The sequence below is a fragment of the Astatotilapia calliptera genome, chromosome 18 (genome assembly GCF_964374335.1).
Source record: "Astatotilapia calliptera chromosome 18, fAstCal68.1, whole genome shotgun sequence".
Classification (NCBI taxonomy): domain Eukaryota; kingdom Metazoa; phylum Chordata; class Actinopteri; order Cichliformes; family Cichlidae; genus Astatotilapia; species Astatotilapia calliptera.
Window position 1 is genome coordinate 11,139,723 of NC_137439.1, and position 25,173 is coordinate 11,164,895.

At 40.4% G+C, this 25,173-nt stretch overlaps 1 protein-coding gene across 1 annotated transcript; it reads right to left on the reverse strand.

Moving 5' to 3' along the window:
• Positions 1-809: 809 nt before the first annotated feature.
• mppe1 (metallophosphoesterase 1) lies at positions 810-23,264 on the reverse strand. The gene is made up of 9 exons (XM_026149650.2): positions 22,709-23,264; positions 22,472-22,580; positions 20,443-20,546; positions 15,825-15,905; positions 10,717-10,825; positions 10,300-10,380; positions 3,689-3,811; positions 3,301-3,441; positions 810-1,686 (listed from the first exon to the last, which is right to left on the reverse strand). The coding sequence occupies exons 1-9, from the start codon at positions 22,957-22,959 to the stop codon at positions 1,501-1,503; spliced, it is 1,185 nt and encodes a 394-aa protein (XP_026005435.1). The 5' UTR covers positions 22,960-23,264; the 3' UTR covers positions 810-1,500.
• Between the last annotated feature and the right edge of the window lie 1,909 nt (positions 23,265-25,173).

Sequence of the window (25,173 nt, forward strand, 5' to 3'; positions counted from 1 at the left end):
GCAAACTCACCCCAACCTCAGACGGTGCAATGACTCTCAGACTCTACAGGCATCATTTAGCAAGTTAAATGTTAAAGTTCATGACAGTACAATTAGAGTATGGCTCGTTTGGAGAGGATGCCAGGAGAAAGCCTGGCAGCATGGCTGAGGTTTGCAAATGTGCATCTGACCAAACCACAGGATTTCTAGAACAATGTCCTGTCAACAGATGAAATCAAAGTGGACATTTGGCCATAAAGTACAGCGCCACGTCTGGCAGAAATAAAGCACAGCATAGTAGTACAAAGATCTCATTCAAGTGTAATGAAAAGCATCATGATGATGATTTCAGGCTTGTTTTGAAGCTACGGGACCCAGGCACCGGCAGTCATTAGGCTGACCAAGTCTGTATACCAAAGTATTCTAGAGTCAAAACCATCTTTTTAACCACAGCTAAAAAGATGAAACTGGGTCAGAGTTAAGGTCTGTTCTATAGAATTTATAATCCAATCAATCAATAAATAGTGAATAATTTAATATAAAATAAACATAGTGGATTAATCCTGCACATTATTAAAGTAAAAAATGAAGGTACTTTGTTATACTGTTGCTAAAAGCTGTTTTCTTAGTTATAAAATGACTAAAATAAAAAACAACCAAGCAAACCAAATGCAAAAAACCCCAAATGAAAACTAATTTTGAACCGATTTTCTTATATTTTATTTCACATGAATCTGCAAACATAAAATATTTGTACCTATATATTAAGGATTTCGTCTGTCGCGTGTGATAACATCCTCCCTCGCCCACCAGAAAACTGTGAAACAGGCTTTAAGATTCTGATTATTTATTATGTACAGTTCATCAGAAACGTTCCAACGATTTGGCAAAAAACCTTCACAAACATTTGGCACAGAAAATCAGCAACAATATCTTTTTGTTTTTTCTCTGATATGCGTCATAAAAACAATGAGGAACCCGGATGGACTATCTGACATCGATGACAGAAACGAAGAGTGTTCAGAGTTGAGTGAGATGATCAGTGTGCGTTCACATCGGCTCACAGGTAACATCAGAGAGAAGAGACTTAAAGCACCTTCACCACCTTAAACCAGACCAGGGACAGTTAGTATTTACATATTTACTCCTTTGATTTGTGCTACCCGTGCCACGCATGCGTACTTTCTCACTCAGCGGTGAAGTCAGTGACGGTTACTTTTCCTCCGAGGAAGTTAAAACTGATGATTTGTAAGAACAATTGGGCCTCCGTCACAGGCTCTAACATCACCATCGCCATCATCAGTACCAGTAGTGATTAACTCTGAGTCCTTTAAAAACATTTAAAAATCATATAATGTCCTTCACAGTGCCTTTAAACACCCGGACAAACAAATCAAGGTTGTGCAGACAGATTTTTTTTTTTCTTGTCGTTGTTTTTGGTCCACACAGAGCATCCTCACATCAACTTACACCAAATTACCAGCTTATGGCTCTGTCCCGGTGGGCTGTGGCTAATGTAGTTCACAGAGACTTGTGTTTCCCCAGCAGGCAGAGGCTGAGGCACTGCAGCAGGCCTTTCATCCACAGACAGTGAGCGAGGAACAGCAGCAGCAGGCAGGCGCCGGCCGAGCAGTAAACGCTGATCACCGTGCTCTCCTCCGGCAGGAAACACTTGGACAGCGTGTAACTGCTCGGTGACACCGTCGCCTGGGAGAAGAAAGGGGGGAGAAGTGAGAAATAACGTGAGTTAGAGGTGATGAGTAATGTTTATACTGGCAGAGGTGGCTGCTTAGAGGTCTTCGTCCACCAGAGGGCCTCCGAAGATTAAAAATAGGAGCTCATTTTGAGTTCCTTTCTTCCTATTTTTTTTTTATCTGAATGAATCAGTTTTTTTTATAGCCTGTAAACAAAGGAACAACAGATTCAACAGAATCTCACCTCAGCAGATTGTTTACTATATAATTAAACACTTTATTAAGAAACTATTTGTATGAAAGAAAAACATCAAATTTAGGCCACCTGATTCTAGCTCACTATTAAGTACTGCTGCCTGACATAAGGTGGTTTCGGGGAGTTTGCGTGTCCTCATTGTTCTGAATGTTTCTCTGTCACAGATATTGGACAAAATCATGTTAGTTTAATGCTATCTTTGTTTTCCTCTTAACTTTATTTTAAGAGTTTCTGCTTAAATCAAGTTCAAACAAAAGCCTCCAGAGCAGCAAAGGACAGAGCACATAGTCAGGGACATATTCTCACCTGGAATCAGGATTTTGTAGCTTCTGGGATTTTGAGTTTTTAAAAAGAAGAAACAGGATAATTTCTTTCTCAAATATGTTGGAACAATAACTCAAACCTGAACTTTGAGGTGCTGGTTTGGTTTAATATGCCATTTGTCAGCTCAGGACACTCTCACAAAAAAGATTCAAAATCTTCACCTCCTTCCTTGGTGGAAGTGAAATTGATGCAAACGTGGTTGTGGATCACGGATCCGCGGCTGACAAATCTCCAGTAACTTTGTCATGCTGTCGTGCCAATTCGGATTGAAACCTCTGAAGAGTTTTTCCAGCACCTTGTTGAATCTAAACCATGAAGGCAGCCATGGAGTCAAAAGGGGGTTCAAATCACCACTGCCCTAAGCAATCATTCATGCTCACATACACGCCTACAGCCCATTTAGATTCGAAACAGTGGCTGGATGTTGGGAGCTGAGGGTCATTTTGACTTGCAATGAATTAGAGCTGCATTTGATGAGCGTAACAACCTGTCCAGGGTGTACCCCACCTCTCGCCCCATGACAGCTGGGATAGGTCCAGCCCCCACAACAACTCTGAATAGTATAAGTAGAAGACAATGGATGGATGGATTTTCTATAGACATCTATAGTTGATATATGTATATTTCTTACCTCTATAACTGTGAAGTAAAACCTCATATTGTGCCAGATGTAGTTTGTAACCAACTGCTCAATCCCTATTGATTCTCCTGAGGGAAACATCTGGCACAGCTGCTAAATTCTCTGATGTGTTCATCAGCTAGTTGCTTACAGTGTTTGCATGCTCAGCAGTGGCTTTCAAAGTATATCTGCTGGGGCCAAAAACTACTGTACGCCACTGAGACTGAACCATAACAGTAAGGTTGTGCACTGGGCAGCTAAACAGAGAGAAAAGGCAATCCACACAGAAACAGCCCAGCCATCCGGCAACCTTAATAATCTCTCTCTATAATACAGATTAATTCGATTATTTTTCATCTATTGCTGTTTGAAAAATGCCGACTTTAATTCGCACACTGTAAAAAGTTCACGATTTTGCTTTCACTCACAAGGATGAAGCTGGGGTTGTTTCTGTTCCTCCAGCTGAAGGATGGCACGCTGATTTCTGGGTACTTGTTGTCATGGAGAACCTCACATCCGCTGTGGGTGTGTCCGCTGAGGATGAGGCGGGGCTTAAACCACTGCAGCAGCTGAGGAGAGAAACCCATAACCGCTTCAGAGGCTGGTTGCTGCTCCCTTACATCACCAGTTTCATCATCACCATCATCATCACCATCGTCGGCTGTTTCTATACGAGACTATTTCTGACGGCGGGCTGTTGTTTGCCGTTTTAATTGGATGAAAACACTTCAGAACAGATCTGCGCTTTGAGAGAAAAGGAAAGAAAAAAAAAAGACAGACAGCGGAGGCGGTGTGGTGAGACTGCAGAGTACTCACTCTCTGTGAGGCCTCCTTCGACAGCACGTCGTACTTCTCTCTGAACAGCAGGTGTCGCTCTTCAGGCGGCGCGGCGTCCTGTCCTGTGCAGCCAGCGTCACTCACTCTGTACAGAGGATAGTGCTGCAGAACGGAGCACACAGTCAGGGAAACGTGCATGGATTCGGATTTTTCATGGAAGAACAGGAAACAGGCTGAGGGGCAGCTCAGTAACAGCATTTCTGGTGTCAAGTTTTTCACCCAGCCACGTAATTCCCCTATCAAACAGTTCATAAATACATCTGCAGTGATCCACGTGTCTAAACAGCCCTGGAGAATAACCACGTTCCCCAAAGTTTCACGATGCCAGACATGGTTCTCCTGCCACTCTGCGTTTCACTGGACTTGAACGTGTAATTCTTCCAGATAGAGCGGGCAATCCGTCAAAGTCGCTGTCACAGAGAGAGTACTGAATCGTAACACTCAACACACCATGACACTCATGACACCTTCTGGACTGAATGATGATTTTAGTTGAAAGGGCTTCCTCTGAAGGAAGTTTATATAAAGCATGGATCCCAGAGTGTGCGGCGTAACCTCGGTCAGAAGTTTCAACCTGTGTCATGTGACTAATTAAACCAATCACCTGCTAAAATCTTGTATATAAATTACAGGACGCTTTTCTCATTTATCTACTTAGTGCCTCTTTATTTCCTCTGTCCTCTCTATCCCGCCTGTGACTCAGGAATCAATCTCAGCACACAATGATGAAGGATGTCTCTGTCCCTAAAATGCATTGGAGAGCCAGAGGAGGCTTGCTGGAGGAACTATAATCCTTGGAAGTGTTTCTTTGCCTGTTGTGTATAAAAGATTCATGCACGCGCTTGGAATATACTGCAAAAAGAAAGGCTCTTTAAACAGCTATCCTCTTTATATGCAGTTTCAGTTATTTAAGTACATCAAACCTTCCTGTGTGCGATTAAGAAAAGCGTCTAATATCTTGTCACACTGTTGCACTGTTACATTTACGATCATAAAATACAGCAGCAGTCGGCTAAATAAAAGGAATTTATGATGTGGTTGTGCCAACATCAGATTTAATTGGCATCACTTTAAAATGAACCACAGAGGCGAGGATGTCTCATTTTGTCAAATGACTGCTGCCTCGACTCCTCTCTTCTCGTGTCTCCCTATCGCCTCCTCCGATCTCTGTTGGGAGGGACTATGAAGCGAGGAGAGGAATCAAGGATGTATCAACTGAGAGATGTAAATGGGAGGTTTTTTAATCATGCTCTCCTTTGTTCGTTGAAATAGCCAAAAAAAACGAGACTTGTAAAGTTTCTCAGGTGTTACCTTCTTACCTGTTCAACTTTGGAGCTACAAAACTTTGGTTTAGCACTACAGATGACCATAATAGGATAGTGCATTGAACTAGACTGAGAGACGCACAATATTGCTAAAAGTTTTCACTCATCTGTCTTCACATACATATAAACTTGAGTGACATCACATCCATAGGGTTTAATATGATGTCGGACCCTTTGCAGCTTAAACATGAGGTTTAGGGGTGAGTTCATTGGAATTTTTGATCATTCTTCTAGAAGCACATTTGTGAGGTCAGACAGCCATACAGACAGGTGTTCTATGGGGTTGAGTTCTTCCACACCAAACTCGCTCATCCATGTCTTTATGGACCTTTGTGCAATGATGCGCAGTCGTGTTGGAACAGGAAGGAGCCGTCCCCAAGCACAAAACTGTCCAAAATGTGTTGGTATGCTGAAGCATTAAGAGTTTTTTAAGAGCCCCACACCATAATCCCCCCTCCACCAAACTTTACACTTGGCACAGTGCAGTCAGACAAGTACCGTTCCCCTGGCAACCACCAAACCCAGGCTCATCCATCGGATTGCCAGATGAAGAAGCGTGAATAGTCACTATGCTCTATATCACTGCATGATGTAAGGCTTGGATGCAGCTGCTCAGCCACGGAAACCCATTCCATGAAGCTCTACACACTGTTCTTGGGAAATCTAACATCCACATGGAAGTCTGTAGCGACCAGTGTTGGTCAAGTTACTTGAAAAAAGTAATCAGTAACTAATTACTGATTACTTCCCCAAAAAAGTAATCCCGTTACTTTACTGATTACTTATTTTCAAAAGTAATTAATTACTTAGTTACTTAGTTACTTTTTAAAAACACGATTTACAACCTGAAGAGGTGACAAAGCGATAGATCTTTCAGCCCAATTCTACTTTTTCTACATAATCCATCATACAAAATGTAATCAAATGGAAAAGTCTCTTTTTTTAACTTGTTTTATCAGTTTTAATCTTTTAACTTTATGCATCAAGCAAAAATTTAATTATATGCAACATTCTCTGACTTGAATAAATTAGTTTAACATTTAAACCTATTTTCTGCACATTCCAGCACATAAAATAAAATATTTTTTGTGTTTACACTCAGTCTTTCAAATAGATGCAAGTAAAACACAGCAGAAAATCAATAAAGTCAAAGACTCAGCAGTCCTGTTGCTCTATTTTCACCTGTAAAGCAGGACTGCGGTAGGCGGAGGTTTACCCCGGTGCAGGTGTGCCGCGGTCAGTTGAAGAATCCGCGAGTTTCAAAGTAAGGTCAGTACTTCCACGCTTTAAACGCTGCACGCTCATACTCTCTCCCACAATCGATGTGATCCATTGTTGATCTGCACACAGCTGTTGTCACTAACGGCGCACTCGCTTATGTCACTGTTGTGAGACATTCTCGCAAAAAATCACAGTTTTAGTAACGCAGTAACGCAGCGTTCCTATGGGAAAGTAACGGTAATCTAATTACCGTTTTTGCAATAGTAATCCCTTACTTTACTCGTTACTTGAAAAAAGTAATCAGATTACAGTAACGCGTTACTGCCTATCTCTGGTAGCAACTGCCTCTGCAGATAGTTGTCACCTCTGCACAGTATGCACCTTAGCATCCACTGACCCCATTATGTGATTTTAGGTGGTCTCGTTGTTGTTCACTTCCACTTTGTTATTGTTATTATTAAATTTCATAACTGGACTGCACAGTTGGCATCAGAGATGGGCATAACGCATTACTGTAATCTGATTACTTTTTTCAAGTAACGAGTAAAGTAAGGGATTACTATTGCAAAAACGGTAATTAGATTACCGTTACTTTCCCGTAGGAACGCTGCGTTACTGCGTTACTAAAACCGTGATTTTTTTGCAAGAATGTCTCACGACTGTGACGTAAGCGAGTGCGCCGTTAGTGACAACAGCTGTGTGCAGATCAACAATGGATCACATCGATTGTGGGAGAGAGTATGAGCGTGCAGCGTTTAAAGCGTGGAAGTACTGACCTTACTTTGAGTTTGATTCCATAAAAAGTGACAAAAACATTAGTGTCCATCGTGCGTGGGAAGAAAACTTCTTTTTACAGCGAAAAAAACCCCTAAACTTCCAAGCAAGCACCGAGTAGCTACGACGTAATGGGAAACTCACAGAGAAACTCGCGGATTCTTCAACTGACCGTGGCACACCTGCAACCAGGGTAAACCTCCGCCTACCCCAGTCCTGCTTTACAGGTGAAAATAGAGCAACAGGACCGCTGAGTCTTTGACTTTATTGATTTTCTGCTGTGTTTTACTTGCATCTATTTGAAAGACTGAGTGTAAACACAAAAAATATTTTATTTTATGTGCTGGAATGTGTAGAAAATAGGTTTAAATGTTAAACTAATTTATTCAAGTCAGAGAATGTTGCATATAATAAAATTTTTGCTTGATGCATAAAGTTAAAAGATTAAAACTGATAAAACAAGTTAAAAAAAGAGACTTTTCCATTTGATTACATTTTGTATGATGGATTATGTAGAAAAAGTAGAATTGGGCTGAAAGATCTAGCGCTTTGTCACCTCTTCAGGTTGTAAATCGCCTCCTGAGAGTGACCCATTCTTTCACAAGAAGCAGTCTGCATGTCTAGGTGCTTGATTTTATACACGTGTGGTCATGGAAGTGATTGGAACACCTGAAATCAATGACTTGGATGGATGAGTGAATACTTTTGACAATGTGGTGTGTCTCTCTCAAACATTCAAAACTGAGCTTTGCCACAAAAAGGAGCACATATTGTCCTTTTCAGATCTGCACACACAAGCAGCCCGCCATCCTCAAAAAAAAAAGTTAATAAAGGCAGTGTCATAGGCAAATGACAGTTAATCTCTATTGCTATTTAATGCAATTTCAAGGGCGCTTCACTTACAGGCACAACTGTTTTCTGCGATCAACTAAAACATAAAACACCTGACCTTTGTGCTGCATATTTTACCATCAGATGCCATAATTTGATGGGTTTGGAGAGAGAGGTGACTGCCACAGTTTTATAACACAGGATAGTGTTATTATGAATTACTGCCTTCATAAGACAGACAATATGTTCACAAATAGTAAATATTCCCTAATTTTCTGCAGGTCTGTACTACGATGGAATTAAAGTTTGAGTTTTCTAAACAGGTAATTAGAGAGTCGAACATTTTTGAACCTCATTTCATTTTCTGTTAAATCGTATATTTGTAAAATAGATAATTAATTCTCTTATGCAGACACGTCTCCCAAATGTAAAAAAAAGCTGACAGAGCATTTAAGTAGATTGTTCGATGTCAGCTTCAAACACAGTTGCAGACCTGTTGTAAAGCAGCGTGTAATGGTCATTTCATAGAGTTGAACTTACAGCTTAACCCAACATCCCTGCAAACCACACAGCAATCAGTGGACGCTGTTTTCAGGGTCTTGTCGATCAATCGCTAACCTTTAAAAAACATCACCTTTATCTCTAAATTTGGTTGAAAACTAGGACGGGTAAAGTCGTATTTTAAGGCTGATGCAAACATTTAAATTCAGCCTCGTTTCAGTCATTCATTGTTACTCCGCTGAGATATTTTCTGCTGATTGGAGGCCTAAAAGCTCTAAATGATGTGCAGCTGTTGAGCCTAAATTGTTGTTAAATTAGTTTCAAACGTGAACGTTTGGTACACGTCTGGATCACAAATACTGTTCAAAAAATGCAAACATATATATATATATATATATATATATATATATATATATATATATATATATATATATATATATATATATATATATTTTTATATAACATTTGGCTGAAATTTTATTTGGTTGTTTTACACCATTTATTTCAATATATAATAAAAAAAACTGTAGTTTTTTGTCAGTGTCTGTACAATGATTGATAACCTTTTTTAAGATTCCCAGTTTCAAATATTGAGATCAGTGTATGAATAAGTGATCCCTGTGAGCCAAGAGCTCCATCTTCACGCAGTTTTGTTTTTTCTGTTATTGGCTTAATGTGATATTATTGTGGTATTCTTAGACAACTCTGGCTGTGACCACTGAAACCTTCATTGCCTCCTGCTGAAAGCTTCTGCTTGTGAGGGGCAGCCAATTAGAAGAAAGCGAGGTTAAGTGAGAGAAACAGTTTGAACTGGGGGCCAATTTTTTGAAATTATTTGCAACTGTGGTATGTGGAAAGCAAAAGTAGAAATATGGAGATGGAAAAGCGCATGATAGGTCCCTGTTAAGTATAAAATGTTGAACGTCAACCGTGTGTTTCCAAAATCAGTAATTAAGTATGAAGTTCTAAATATATTAATTGATTACAGGGTCAGCTGAGAGGAAAACCCAAATGCAGATAGAAAGGCTGGATGAAAAAAAACTGACAAAGATCTTTAATTAAAAGTCTGATTAACCATCGTCCAAAGAGGAAAACATCAAAGTCACAAAAGCGAAACTAACCAGGAATGCCAGGAGGCACAGAGGATGAAGGCAAGAAGCTCAGGAGGGAAAACTGACAGTCCAGCAAAGACAGAAAGAAAGACACAGCTAGATATACACAGAGTGCTGATTAAATAGGTCAAAAACAGGAAGTAAAACCACAACAAGACGCACAGAGAACCAAACTCAAAGGTAAACGCGAACACAGACACAGGAAGGAAACGGAGAAAATAGAAACGGAAGAAAAAAAGCAGATGCACACCAAAAAACACAAAATGATTTTTTTGTACATTGAAAAACAGATTGGGTACCGGAAGCGATACCTTCCCAGCATGACTCAAGTTTGACAGACATGCACCGCTCTGCACAGCAGAGAAGAGATTATTATTATTATCATAGCTGAAGCTGATGTGAAGACTTCAGCATTCTAAATGAAACCATGAGGATATTTTCCAGAAATACTACTTTGTAGAAAGAAAGTTTGTGAAGGTCTTTGTGTTGTTTTTCTTCTGCTGGAGCGCAGCAAGAAGATTCTGCCCTTAGGAAAACAAAAAGAGAGACGTAGACAAAAAAAAAAGACTACAACTTTGGAAAAGAACTTTTTTTCCCTCCCTTCTTTTGTATCCAGCACAGGCAGCTGAATTTTGCACAAAATGAGGTGTTTGGATTTTGTTTCGTCCACAGCGTAGAGCTGGGACGCCACTCGGGGGCCATAACAAAGACCGATAACGCATTCAGTGTACGCTCGGGTACGCGAGTGTTGAAAAGGCTAATCACGTCTTCCGCTGCTAAATGTTATCAGCTTCTGATGAAGTCTGAGTGGAGTCATGCAGTTTACCTGTAACATGATGGGGGGTGTGGGAGGGTAGAGCTGCGAGCCTTCACAGCCGTCCATCACTCCGCTCCCTGACTGCGCGCTCTGCAGAGGAGAAAACATAAAGAATTCATCAGCTGTCTTGTCCACAACCTCACAAAGCATCCTCAAGCATCAGGTAACATTTTTATTTCATATCGCTACACTGCCTCTGGTTCTGGTGTTGTGTGCAGAAAAACCCCCCCCTAAAAACTAAAAACACAAACCAGGCGCCACTTCTAATGTGCTTTTATAAACACTGGATGTGTAAGAAGATCAAAACACCTGCTCCGGGTACGTCTTAATTTTCTGTGCGTGCATCTCGAGTGCCAGTGGCAGAGTGCATTCGAGGCGCTGACAGTGTAAAAATGTGCGAAAGACTCCTAGAAATTTTCCTCCCACCTGAAGAGAACAGTTGAGGTCCCTGGAGAGTTTGATCAGCTCTTTTTCCACCGACTGGCAGATGGGACAGCCGTCGCCGTGCAGGGCCACGCTGTTCACCAGCAGAAAACTGACGAGAGAAGGAGATTCTCAGTTAGTCTGGCAGGAAATGTAGGAAAAGCATCGTTATCAACAAAACAACATCCCAGTATCATTGGCTTTTAAGTAGATGGCGAACCTGTTAGAAAACAGTTGCAGTTCTCAAAGCCGCATCTGAATTCGTTTGGAGTTGCGTTTCTGGCCACCTGACAAATCTAAGTCCAATATTCACTCTCTGTTTTTTACCAACTCCAGAGGGAAATATCTGGCTCTGTGTTCGCCAGCTTGCGGATAACTGTGTGCGTCTGCTGTCTGGTGAGCTGAAAACGTGTGATGAGAGTAAACCAGAAGAGTAAAACAATGAGCCGGGCCCGTAAAGGCGAGGGCGAGCTGCGGATCCAGAGCATTAATCTCTGTGTATGTGTGGCCCTCCTTTTTTTTCGCATTGCCACAATGTTTTCACGTCACCTTTGATACATTATTATAAAATTATTGCTTACAGCTGCTTTAAATAGATCCTAAAACTAGAGCTCACATGGAGGACAAACACTGCTGCACTGTGGGCGTTTTACATCAGCGCCGCTAAAAAAAAAAAGGGAGAAGCACATAACCATTCTCTGGGCTTTTTGTTTAGATCCTTTTATAATATATTACAACACAACAAAAGGCCTGTTCTCATGTAAATGTAACGCAACAAATGCAAATATGTTACAGCACTGCTGCAGGGAGCACAAGCATTTACTGGATGTTTTAACCCTAAAGTGACCAGTCGAGAGTTTCAAGGATCATTTATGACCTTATTATATTTCATACAAGAACACTGCACATTATCACTATCTATGAGAGACGTTCTAATGTGTTCTAATGCAATTAATTGGCGTTTTTTCAGGTGTTTCAGGTGATTTTTGCTGGAATAAAATCAAGCCCCCAGCCTTGTTGTCTGTCTTTAAACACATTTGTGAAAGAATAGGAAAGCTGCTCCTTTATCACAGCAGGTACTTCTGCATGTTTTGATTTAGCAGTTTTACACCAGATGGCCTTCTGACACAATCCTGAGTGGGGGGATACACATTTGTGAAAGAATGGGTTGTTCTAAAAAGCTCACTGAATTCCAACTTGGTGCTGTAATAGGATGCCGACCGGGAGCTTCATGGCTGAGAAGCTCCTGTAGGTGGAACGTGTAGTTGGCACAGTCACAAGTCATCACAATCTTTTATTACTTCCACGCTTCTGTTTTAAATAAAATCTAAACACACATCCTGTTACTAGTTTGTCTGAAATCTTTTGTGCAGAAACATTTTAAACCCAGGTTTCTGCAGCACTGCTCTAATTCTGTTAGCCACGGTTCACTGTCAGCATCATTAAGTGGTGATAAGAATTGTAAAAATCTAAAGCCTAAAAATTATTTTTAGAAGTATACTGGAGTCATTAAGCTCCGTTTTATCTCTACAAATGAAAATACTAAATGACACATGATGACCGATGACAATTATAAACGAACGTGGACAAGAGAACGTGTGACATCGAGGCACAAAGAAACCAGAATGCCAGTGACGTAGTAGCTCATCTAGCTCTCGATCCACCACAAATCACAGGTTTTGTAATGTGTGAAGTACAAAAAGAAAGTGATACGTTTTGTTCTCATAGGTTGGCTGAATTGCACAAACTAATGACAAATAAAAATCCTCAGTTTGTTTCAGTAAAATCTGACCAGTTCTTGAGGAAATGGAAAAATCTCATGGTCTGTGAGTTTCGTAGATATTTTGGAGAGTTTTCATTATTATTTAGTCTTTTCCGTGACTATTCTTGAATTTTAGTTTTTTGAATTGCTTGGCTAGTTTAGCTGTCCTAGTGTTTTTAGACTTCTTAATAGATATTTGATTCTTTACGTTATTCTTGCCTCCCTAATGTCTTCTTGCATTTTGTCGTCTCTGTTATGTGAGTCCCCATTTAGTTACTTCCTGTTTTATTTTGTAAGTCTGCTCTCTCTGATGCCTTGTTGCTAGTTCTACTTCTTGTGTTATTGTCTTAATTAGTTTAAGCTGTGCATTGTTAGGCTGGTGTTTCCACTCTCCCTGGTTAGCCTCACGTGTCTATTTACAGCCTCAGCTCCTATCTGTTTAAGTCATACTGTATCACCGTCTGTCTTTCCTTGTGTTTGACTTAATACCCTGCATTTGTTTCCCTTTCCTGCGAATACCTGACAGAACAGTGCCTGTAAAATGGCAAATATGACCGTGACCTTCAGCACAATTCTGGTAAATACGCATTCAGCGATCACTTAGTTGGCTTTTGAATTTTTGTGAGTTCATGATTCATTTTGGTTTTAGAATAATCTATGTGGGAGTTTTGTTCCTAGTTTCTTTTGTATTATATGTTATCTTGTTTATATTCCTCACTATCTCCCTGGGTGAGCCTTTTATCTTATCAGTTGGTTCTTAGTTTTTCTATTTATAGAGGAGTTGCTTTAATTTAGCCCCCCCTCCCTCCTTCTAGAAGTAAAAAGGGCCTTGTTTGTTCTTATGGTTCAAGTTTTAGTTGTATTTAGTTGGATGCCTTCAGTGTTCTATTCTAGGCTGTGTTGTGTGTAGGGCTGCCACAAACGATTATTTTGATAGTCGACTAGTCACCGATTATTTTTGCGATTAGTCGACTAATCAGATCATCATCCATTGGATGTAAAACGTTCAGCTTATTGCACCAGCAGCATCTGCTCTTATATAACTATCATTAGCTTACAGCTTTAAGTGTTTAAGGTATGTGCTAACTAAAAATAAAGACAAGATGATAGTTTATTACATTTTAATGAAATTTGCAGATTGTTTCGGTGAAGTTTAATAAACTCCTTGCTATCTAAAATATAACAGGACACTGGAGTATATTCTCGAGCATCTCACACTTCTGATAATCAGCTGTCTGCTTGACGTTTATTCAGCTGTGTAAAAACTATAACTTTAATCTCAGCCAAACGGATTTACTTAGGAACAAATAAAATACTAAAAAAAGCCAAACAATAACATTTTTAAGTTATCTAAGTGACTCATATATATTTAACCTGAGCAGCGAAAGACAGCGGTGTGTTTGAAAACGATCTGCCGGGAGTCCAGTGTTCTCACTGTCCCTGTTCTCCCTGCTTGTAGATATGTGTGTATGTAGGTGTGTGGGTGCAGGTGTTTACAGGCACCTTCAGGCCTGGTGGGTGTGGCCCTGGCAGGTGATTGGCCACACCTGAAGACCATGACACACCTGCAGCTGATCAGGCCTCATCGGAGGAGCTACTTGAGAGTGTGGTGGAGCTCTCTCCGACACTGGACAATTGCGTGGCTTCACGTTAGTCTCTCGACCGGTTTCCTAGTTTAGTCTGCTGCATTATGGTGTGTCTGACGGCTGCCTCTGTTATTTTCCCAGGAGTAGCGTGGAGATGAGAGGGCAGCGAACACTCCATCGTATGATGTAGGATTCATATTTGAATGACCGCAAGCTGCCCATTTCCTAAGGCACTGAAGGGGCCACAAACCATAACATTTCAGAGCTGGTATGATCCTCTCCTGGAGGCTGTCTCTGCTCTGTGCCAAACATGCATCCTAACTCTGAGCATGTCGCACATTTTTTCCACAGGTCTGCTCTTTGTCTGCGTATTCACACACACAAACCGTTGTTTGTGGACAGCAAAGGCTCTTCTCCTGGCATGCTTTGCATACAGGTCCAATTTTCTGACTGCAGAAGCAACTCTGTTACCTGCAGATTTCTTCCTGACATTTGTGTTCCTTCAGTTTTCTTTTTGAATTTTCTGGGCCTGGCAGTCCTGCACAGTTTGGGAGTCACTTTGAATTCTCCGCCACTTGTACATAATTTTCCTTGCAGTCTAATGATTTATTTCAAATTATTACAGACTTCAGTCTTTTTCCTGAAGACTCTAAGGGGTTCTTTAGATCTTGGCCTAATGGCGCACCATATTTCAGTGGCAAAAAAGACCAACAAGAAGTTTAAAATAAGATGTCTGCTACTCCCACAGGCAGCTCTGATAATCAGCAAACCTAACAAATATATGTAACCCAATATAAGCCATACTTTTTCCATGTGACTGCTTCATTTATGCCATAAATTACCATGTTAACTAATAAATGTCCATTTATCGACTCATTTGTTTTATCACCATTATTAACAGGCACTGTTTCAAATATGTTTAAATGACTGATTAGACTGCCGGAGGAAATCATTCCCACATGTTATAATTTTACAATTTATTAATATTTAATAGGGCTTTTTTTTTTTTTTTTTTTTTTTTTTTTCTTTTCCTTTTCCTAAAAGAAACCTTGCAGCATGGCTTAGGTTTACATCTGAACAAACCTCTTCTGGAACAATGTCCTGTGGACAGATGAAACCAAAGTGGACATTTGGTCATAAAGCAGCACCCCTGGCAAAACCCACACACAGCATATCAACAGAAACGCCTCGCACTGATTGCCACACACAGCAATCGAAGAGTCACGATTTGCGGTTGTTTTTCAGCCACAGGACCAGGGCAACTTACTATCATTGAGTTGACTGTGAACTTCACCATAAACCGAAAAAAAGCAACATGCCATAGGTTGCTGTTCATGTGAGGTTGTATTTATGTCATTTTAAGACGTGCTAATATGTCCTGACGGGTAAACCCTACAAACAAGACTGTATCTAATTTTCCTGAGCGTTTCTCCTTTTATTTAAGCTGTCCTGTAACAAGTTGTGTTTAAAGCTGAACACAAGAATTTCACAGTAGTTGAATATTAAAGGGTCTCATCTTCATCCTATCTTATAATCCATCATATTATGGAGGGTACTTTGTTTTTAAAACTGAGCGCAATCTCCCGACACACAATTAAGACCTCGGGAACAGTTGCCTGGCTCGTCTAAAAGCACCTCTGTGGCACAGGCCGACTCAGGGGATTAAACCGTCGACCTTCCCGCATGCTGAGTCACATGTTTGTCCTGCAGGCGTGTCACCAGTTTTTATGTTTACATTTATGTTTCACCCTCCCGTCACTCACTTGACGCCCTTTTTGGTGACGATCCTGGTGGAGGAAGCGTTGAAGACCTTCTCAAACCGCTGCAGCTTGAACCAGTCCATCCTGCAGGGAGACACAATACGCTCATCACACAGCACAAAAACCTGCTGCTCAGTCTGCCGTGTCTGCCTGTCTATCACGCACTGTTACATAACAGCTGTGCCAGCATGCTTCCCGCTGCTCGGCTAGAATCAAACCACATAGGAGCATGTCTACAAAAGCTCACATTTCTGAGTCACACATGTCAAATACCAAGCATTTAAAAAAAAAAAAGCATGACATTGTGTTTTCTTCCCCTGAGAAATTAAGAAAAGAGTCTCCTATAAGAAGGCTGTTACATGCTGGACACAATGAACACAACTTTTCTGCAATTTAATGCAATCCATCACAAAAAATGTAGTTTAAAGAAATTACCAGAAAGACAATAAAACCTCAGTGAAACCACCTTATTAAAAATAAAAGCTAAAATCTTTTTCCTTTATGACTTTTCTATGGGAATTCTTAACAAAGGCAGTGACGAAATAAATAAATCTCTTCATCGCTCATCTTCTGCTTCTTTTTTTAATCATTTCTTTTTAGATTTCTTCTTAATTTTGCTCCGAATATCACCACAATCTTACAAAATCTTATCAGGGTTTTTTTAACAAATAAATCTCCTTCCTGAAAACGTTGGGCCAACCAACAAAACAAAAAAAGCACATATTAACATAATTTCTTAATGGCCTTTGAAATCAGTGGGCTCTGTCATAACTGGCCACAGCTGAATATGAAGGGTTGCAAGATGATTAGCCATTAAGGAGGGAAAAAAAGAAAAGAAAATTACCTTTAATTTTAAGGCCATTTAACTCTCCTTTTGTCTTGTAAAATATTTGACATTTTCTCATCATCGGGGTGATAAAAATGACGCTTAAAGAAGGTAAAACTTGGCTTTCAAGTGCTAACAGGAATGTGTCACCTCTGATGAAGGGCTGCGAGTTGCCATTTTTTCCCTGCTTGAATGGGTCACAACATAAAAAAGTGGGGCGTGTGAACGCCATTTCAAAGCCTTTTCCATGACTTGGACTTGAGACCGCTTGATGTCCAGAGTTTTGTCTTTGAACACTCTCAAACATGCCGCGTATAGGAGGAGAAGCCGTGCTTGTCAGAAACTTCCATTAGAGCATAAAGAAAAGAAAAACTACCGTGTCATAACTGCACTGAAGGGAGGATGTGGCGACAGTTGATCAATTAGATCAAATGATCTGTTCAATAGTTTAAAAAGCATGCTGAGAAAACATGTCAAAGGTTTGCACACTATTTGGCTCCAATTTAACGATGCTTGAACAAAGTATCTTCTTTGGATTTGTGTTGCTTTCCTTTCGGTGTATCTCGCACCTAAAAGATGTTGTATAGATTTGTGTAGGTCTGAAGGAATATTGTAAGATGACCAGGAAATTCGATGAGGGGCACATTGTGATTTATTTAGTGTGTCTATTTTGTTCTACAGTTATCCAATCCAATCCAATTTTATTTATAAAGCACTTTAAAATACCCAGCACAGGAACATAGTGCTGTACAGAAAATAAGTTAAAACAATAGAATAACAGAAAACAGCAAAATAAATAAATAAAACACATAAAACATAAAATTAAAACAGCCCTATATTAAAACAAAAACAAGATAAAACAGCATCGAATCACCTAAAAACAACTGAAATAAAAATAAAAACCAACATCTCACGTGGTGTCAAAGGCCAGGGTAAAGAGGTGGGTTTTCAAGAGTGACTTAAAAACAGATAAAGAAGAGGCCTGTCTAATCTCTAAAGGAAGCTCGTTCCACAGTTTTGGAGCTGCTACAGCAAAAGCACGACCTCCTCTAAGTTTACGCCCAGTCCTGGGTATCTTCAGGAGCAGCTGATCAGCTGACCTGAGAGAGCGGGTGGGTGTATAAGGCTGTAGCAGCTCAGAGAGATAAGATGGGGCTAGGCCATGGAGAGCTTTAAAAGTAAATAAAAGAATTTTAAAATGAATCCTAAAAGAAATGGGCAGCCAGTGAAGTGAAGCTAAAACAGGGGAAATGTGCGCAAACTTTCGAGTGCCTGTTAAAAGACGAGCTGCGGCATTTTGCATTTTGTAGATGACTAATATATGATGCGCTGACCCCAATATAAAGTGCATTACAGTAATCCAGCCGAGTGCTAACAAAGGCGTGGATCACTGTCTCAAAGTGCTGCCGTGAAAGAATTGGCTTTATTTTTGCCAGCTGCCTGAGGTGAAAGAAGCCAGATTTTACCACTGCCTTAATTTGATTATTAAACTTCAGATCACAGTCCACTTTGACCCCCAGGTTTGTGACAGTTGGCTTAACATACTGGGTCAGGGAATCTACATACACATTGGGGGTCTCGGTGGGGCTACCAAAAACCATCACCTCTGTCTTTTTATCATTGAATTTTAAAAAGTTAACAGACATCCAAGCCTTAATGTCATCGAGACACTGAAGTAATGGCTGTGTAAGGTATCTGCCTTTTTTCTTTAGAGGGACATAGATCTGACAGTCATCAGCATAAAAGTGGAAAGCAATGCCGTGCTTTCTCAGTACAGAACCAAGAGGAAGCAGATATAAAGAGAAGAGGAGGGGGCCTAGAACTGAGCCCTGTGGGACACCACACAAGAGGGGAGCGGAGGACGACACATAGTCACCGAGACTGACACAAAAAGTTCGCCCCGCCAAGTAGGACCTGAACCACTCCAGTGCTGTGCCCCTAATGCCCACCAGTGCTCCAAACGAGAGAATAAAATGGCATAATCCACGGTATCAAACGCAGCTTTTAAATCTAAAAGCACAAGAACAACACAGTCCCCAGCGTCAGTAGCTAAAAATATGTCATTAAAAACTTTTAAAATGGCTGATTCAGTGCTATGAAAGGGTTTAAAACCAGATTGGAAAACCTCTGAGACATTTTGCTTTTCCAGGAAGGCCATTATTCGGCTGTAAACTACCTTTGGCGTGAGTTTTGTCCTGTTTGCTGTTTGTGGTCTCTGTGTGTTGTACCTTTGTTTTCCCCTCATTCCCTAACCGGTCATCAGGACATCTTCCTCCCTGATGTTCTTTGCTTATAAGGAATTGCTGGTTTTCCTTTCTCTAATACTGCATGCACTTGATCTCACAAAGAACCTAGAAGATGCAGATTGTTTTTCTTTATAGTCTCTGAAATAACTTGTCGTTAAAGATAAGACTTATAGAATCAAGATCTTCTGTGCAGCCGTTAGCAACATCTCCTCACAGCAAGAAGGCTGAACCTTCCCAAGGCCGTTCTGTGTGGAGTCTGCATGATCTCGCTGTGCCCAGCGACATGCACGTTAGAATAACTGGTGAGTCTAAAGCAGCCGTGGATGTGAGGTAGATTAAGCGCTTAAAGTATAAAAAATAAAAGTGCTGTTTGGGTAAATGTTCTTGGTCAGCACTACATAACTGCAGTTCCACTTCAATGAGACGTGGCGTCTCCTTCCTTCTTTTTATCCAACCTGCTATCAATATAATCATGTAATCTTTTTACTGATTTTATTTATTTTTAACACTTATTTTTACAGACACTTTGTGTTTTGCATAATGTATCTGAAAATGCATTCTGCTTCGGTTTATCAGACATTGAATTTTCTGTTGTTTTGCCGTTGGTGTTAACATCCATCAGATCTCCAGTGAACCGCAGAGGGTTGGGGTTAAGTTGCATTTTAGCCAGAAGCCAAAAGAGACTATTTTCAAAAAGTAGACGATGCTGCCTGTTATTCCTCCATAGTTCTTCTCTTGTAATATTTCTATTTGGTCGTGCAGATGGAATTACTATACAAATGGGTTGATGTGAACCTAACCCTAAACGAACAATACCAGCAGTTCATTAGTCTGTCAATATTTAACATGTAGCACAAACCTCCCTCTTTACAGCTCAGTACTGTCTTGAAACAGCTGGGCACAGCTGTAGCTTCCAGCAAACAATACTCAAGCAGTGTATTTGTTGCTGAATATTTTCATCTGTGGATTAATACACGCTTGCTGTATTACCAAGCTGCATGACGGAAATGTGAGACTGCCTCCAATAAAAACACTACCTTTAACACCGATATTAGTAAATCTCTTAGTTTTTAATGTGACTTGTTAATATATACTACGGTGAAAGCACCACATTACTGCTACAGCAACAAGACAAAGCAAAGACCCTCCAGCGATGGCTTCAGACCTGACTGCATGTGATGCATCCAGCCACTGCTTTGTCTTATTAAAACTGCCTCATGGAAATATTCAATCGCCTCCTTGCAGTTTATGTAATGTAGACAAAGTCCTCTTGCTGTGCGGTGTAGTAGTAGGAAAGACAGTTATTGACTTTTTTGGGTGCCACATTTAATGTTTCTCTTGCTTTAAAAACTTTTCAAGGAGGCAGGTATTTCTGTAACTAGGGCAACAAAGAATAGCGCTGAAAATCGTTCATACTGAGTCAGAGGTAAAACCTGTGCTTAATAGAGAAGTCCCTCAGGCAAAGGCCAAGTAAAACCAGATCAACCGGTCGCAGAGTAAAGGTTATGTAATGAAAACTGAAAAACAATAGCATACAGAATGTGCTTACTCGTAATGGAAACCGATGTCATGATTTCCAACCAGTACAACCAGTTCCGTGTCAGTGGAGTGTCTGAACATCCTGTGGAAGCGACGCACGTCGTCCTCCCAGTGCTGCGGAGAGAACGACACGAACACAGCTGAAGTTTCAGGCCTCAAACAAGAAAAACTCCCCGAAGAAGCTCACAAGCGTTAATGGGATCTCTGAGGGTCGCCCAGCAGCCCTCACGGGCGGCTGAGATGAGTTGCTTTCATTCAGATTCAGTTTTGCTTCTGCGGGACTGAAACTGCACACAGAAACAGCCTTTAATTGCATCAGTGCTGTGGGTTTCATACGTCGTGTCTCTTATTTATAGAATTTATAGGATGTGGGAATTTGGAGCAGTTTTCATCTCTGATTTGGCCACATTTTCAAACTAAATGTAACTATTTATTAATCAGTTAGGTGATTTAGGGGATTAATGAGTGTGTGGGAAAGTATTTGGATTAAAAAAGCAGAAGATTTGATTATTTTTAGTAATTTTTAGTTAAACAATATTTGGTTGTCTGACTGTCGGATAAACAAAGCCGGCAGTTTTTCCGAACATTTACAGAAGAAAGAGTGAAGGAAGATGCCTCAAACAAATCGTAAATCAAGCACATAACACCAAATATCATCGTTTTCAAGTTCTTCTATTTCACGATAAGCTGGTTTTCTTCATTTTTTAACACCATATGTTCAATATCTTTTGGTTTTTGGTCAATTTCTGAGGCTTGAGACAAAATAAACACTTGGTAGATTTGCAGAATGAGCAAATAGGAGACTATTTCACTAACAGAGTGATCTTTAAAGTCAGTTGTAAGGCGAATACGACACCCTCGCCTTGATTTTCATTCAAAACAGTGAGACTGTCGACAGAAAAGAAACCAAACATATTTGAGCGCAGCTTCACATTTTTAGACGTTCTTGCTCTGCAAATTTAAAACTGGTGAATGATATTTGAGAACACGCTTCTTTTTGCTTACACTGAATAGCTTTTCTTTGTGGGACAATTTTTGAGGCTACAACCAAAACGATGAAGTATTTGATCAGTTAGGTTGCTCGCAGAATGAATGGTTATGGAACTGTTGGTCATTCATCAAGCAAACATCCAACACGGCTCCTGAATTTGGGGTCTGAAATGTGCCAATTTGTTTCTATATTACTCTTTATACTGATTTAATTTAAATAAGTAGGGTTTTGGACTGTTAGCAGAGCAAAATGGGGACAATTTTGCACCATTTATTACTCTTAGCATATTTTATTCTGTGTGCAAGCTCTAAATCCTTCAAGTGGAAGCCAGTCACGTCGTGAATCAACCACAAATGCTAAAATCATCATGCTTTTCTTTCTTTCATACCACTGTACGTTGAACACCTTTGCCCTTGTGGCCAGTTCTCTAACCACAATAACTAATTTCAAGATGTCCTCTTAAGCTGCAGGAGGAACTCCTCAGACACAAATGAGGCAAATGATTAGCCAGCAAAAGAAATAAATGACAGACTGATCTATTCACCTGCTGCAGATCAAGTCTCAGTACTCTCAGCGTGAATTCAAACACGCAGGCCCTTCCTGTTTTAACACAATACAAATTAAAAGAGTTGCCATTCAAAGAGTGAAAATGAGGAGGAATCAGCGAGTGGGTGGGTGGAGGGAAAAGTAGATTAGAGGAGATTTTACTGTCTGAGGCTTTGTGTTGTGTTCCTCTCGCTCCACTTGCTTCTATCTGTCTTGACAGATTCCATTTTATAACCCAGTAATAGATTTCTGAGCATTCCCAGAAGCTCCCCCCCAACACACCAGGATGGATGTACCATGGCGGGCTAAGAGGATAACTGGTGCAGCTGTTTTCCTCAAAAACCTGCAGCCTCTGGGGCCCGGATGGTAATAAGATTAGGATTATTATGACCAGAGAACACAGAGCTTCTGCTCTGCATCCACATACTCGAACACCATCATAATTATCATAATGGGGGGGTGCAGAGCAATGCAAGAAGAAAAACAGGGAGCTCTACATTACCTTCTGCGAGCTCCACTTGCCTTCGTCGAAGATGTCCCCGAGAATAAAGACTATCTCGGGCCTGAGCAGCCACAGAGCGGTCTGGAAAGCCCTCTCCATCTGCCATTCCCTGCGCGTTTGGACACAAGTCAGCGTTATTGGATGTTGTTGTTTACAAATCACTCCTGCAGAGCCCCGGGCACAGACGGACGGATGGAGGGCAAATATATATGAGAATACATGCAAATGAATTATTACCTCCTCAGCTTGTCAAACCAGTGTCCTCCGACGGCTCCGAGGAGGTGCGTGTCCGACAGCACCATAGCGCGGACCGCAGAGTCCACCGAGTGGCCGTCGATGCCCTCTCCGCCGCGAGCATGGCTGATCTTCGGCCAGGCGCACTTGAGGATGGTCGGAAAGTAGATGAGATACTCGCAGAAGAAGAAGGCGCCGCCGACCACCCCAATCAGCACCACCGCAACCACCCATTTGACGCTAAACCTCGGCATTTCTTTGTTATTCGGCGTTCGGGATGCCCTGAACTGGCGCACTGGCGGTGATGGAGCGGTCCATGAGGCATCTTCACCTCGTCCAGACCCCACGGTTTAGGTCTCCAGCCGCGTGATGCTCATGGCAAGCTCATCTGGATAAAAACAGGCTTCGCGTGGAGTCCGGTTGATTCCGAAAATAAGAGAAAGAAAAACAAAGTTTTAAAATGCGCCTTGATTTCAAGGGGAAAGCAGTGAGAGAGAGAGAGCAGCCGCCAGCCGCTGTTTCTAAGTCGTAGGCTCTCATGCGTTAAGCTGGAAACAACACATCCGGTGTGCGTTTTCAAAATAAAACGGGTGACACGATATCTAGGGGACACAAAAACTCCATGCTTTCTGTAGTACAGTATATAGTATATATTTAGGCTTTCTTAAGGTTCAGAAAGTTTCTAAAACTTAAATTATTTTGGAACTAATTTAAATACCTCTGGATTCAGGCTCCACACTGGGTCAAGCCTTTATATATATATGCCTGTAGTCCAAAGACTGTAGGCTAATTGGTGATAATAAACTGACCATAGGAGTACCATACTCTTGTAAAACATTAATGATAAACCAACTTTAACTTGTCTTTCAGCTAATGAATTTATCAGAGTATTATTTCATAAACCACCAGCTTGCCCTGTGCCATTGAAAACAAAAAGAAAGATGTCACATATGATCATAGAGTACCAGAGGTGGCAAAATAACATCAAACTTATAAATACGTTCTTTACTTAAGTAAAGAAAACCAGTGTTAAAAAAAAATACTCCACTAAAAGTTGAATTACTGAAGCAATTTCTTTACTCAAGTATAAATGAAAAAGTACAGACTCTTAAATGTACTCAATAAGAAAATAAAAAGTATCTCCATTAAGGACAATATTCATGCAAAGGTAACTAAACATTGATATTAATAACATAATATAATAGTACTGTATTAATAAAATAATAAAGAAATTTTAGTACACGAGAATACAAATGTTATTCCAATTTAAAGTCTAATTCTCACTTCGAATCTATTATGTAAGCCATAAGGAGTGAAAGAGAATTTTACAAACAGGAGGTGACTTTGCTTCTAAGCTTAAACAGAAAAATTAGGACTGTCAAGGGTTAAACTGAGATTTGGCAGTTTTTTGTTTTGTTTTTTGGCTTTTTTTTGGGCGGGGGGATTTACAAAATCCACAAAAAACAATGGGCTGGGAGGTCAGTTCCTGTATTATGACGAAGGAACCATTGTTCCTTCAGTTGTGGTGGTTTCAGTCATTATGCAAATGTACTGTTTATAAGATTGAGGAAACCTGCAGTCAGCTGAGACAGAAGAAGTCACTTGGATGAGTGACGAAACGTTACTCCCACTGAAAACGCTACGTCCAGATGAACAGAATCAACTTTTGGAGAATAGAAGTACGGATATTAACATTTCAACCACACACAACATCCACAAAGGTAAATGCATTATTAATAACACAAGTTAGCATTCATGCATTAATAATAATGAAGTAGGTCAACATTTTTGATAATTTTCAGCCCTGCCATCCTTTGGTGACCTGTCCAAGGTGTGCCTGCCTTCAGTTCCTCCTCTCCTGTGGGGTCAACTAGTTTGGTTTCAGTAGAGACATCATTTGTAGTCATCTACTTTTACGATTGGGATTGAAACTTTAAATCTGATAGTCAGGAATTCTTTCCTTTTTTTTGTAGCTCCAGTCATGTTTTAGTTTTTTGTTTTTTAACTTGTCACTGCTTATTAGTTGTGTAAGAAAAATATCAAAATTTCACATGAAACCACCCAAAATTACAGGACATCAATGATTTTTATCAATATGTGAGGCTTAACTGAGGTTAACTGATCAAATGCATCAATCAGATTATTAATTAAAAGCGATTTTCTTATATGAAAACACTCTGGATTGAAGACTTTAGTTGGGGGTTTTCCATTTTGTTATAATTTATTATTAACTTCCATGAAAGTATTTTTGGTAAGATAAAGCAACATTTTGCATTTACACCAAGGCAAGCTGCCACAGCCAGCGATGGGAGCTGATACTGAGATGGAGTTAAAGTAGCCAAACTGCATAAAACTAATAAGGCGTTAATGAAAGTCTAGCAGTCAAATTGTTTGGCAAGGATGGCATCAGAGAAATGTATCAAATATCAAAAAATTATTCTACTCCTACAACACTGCAGCCTGCTTCT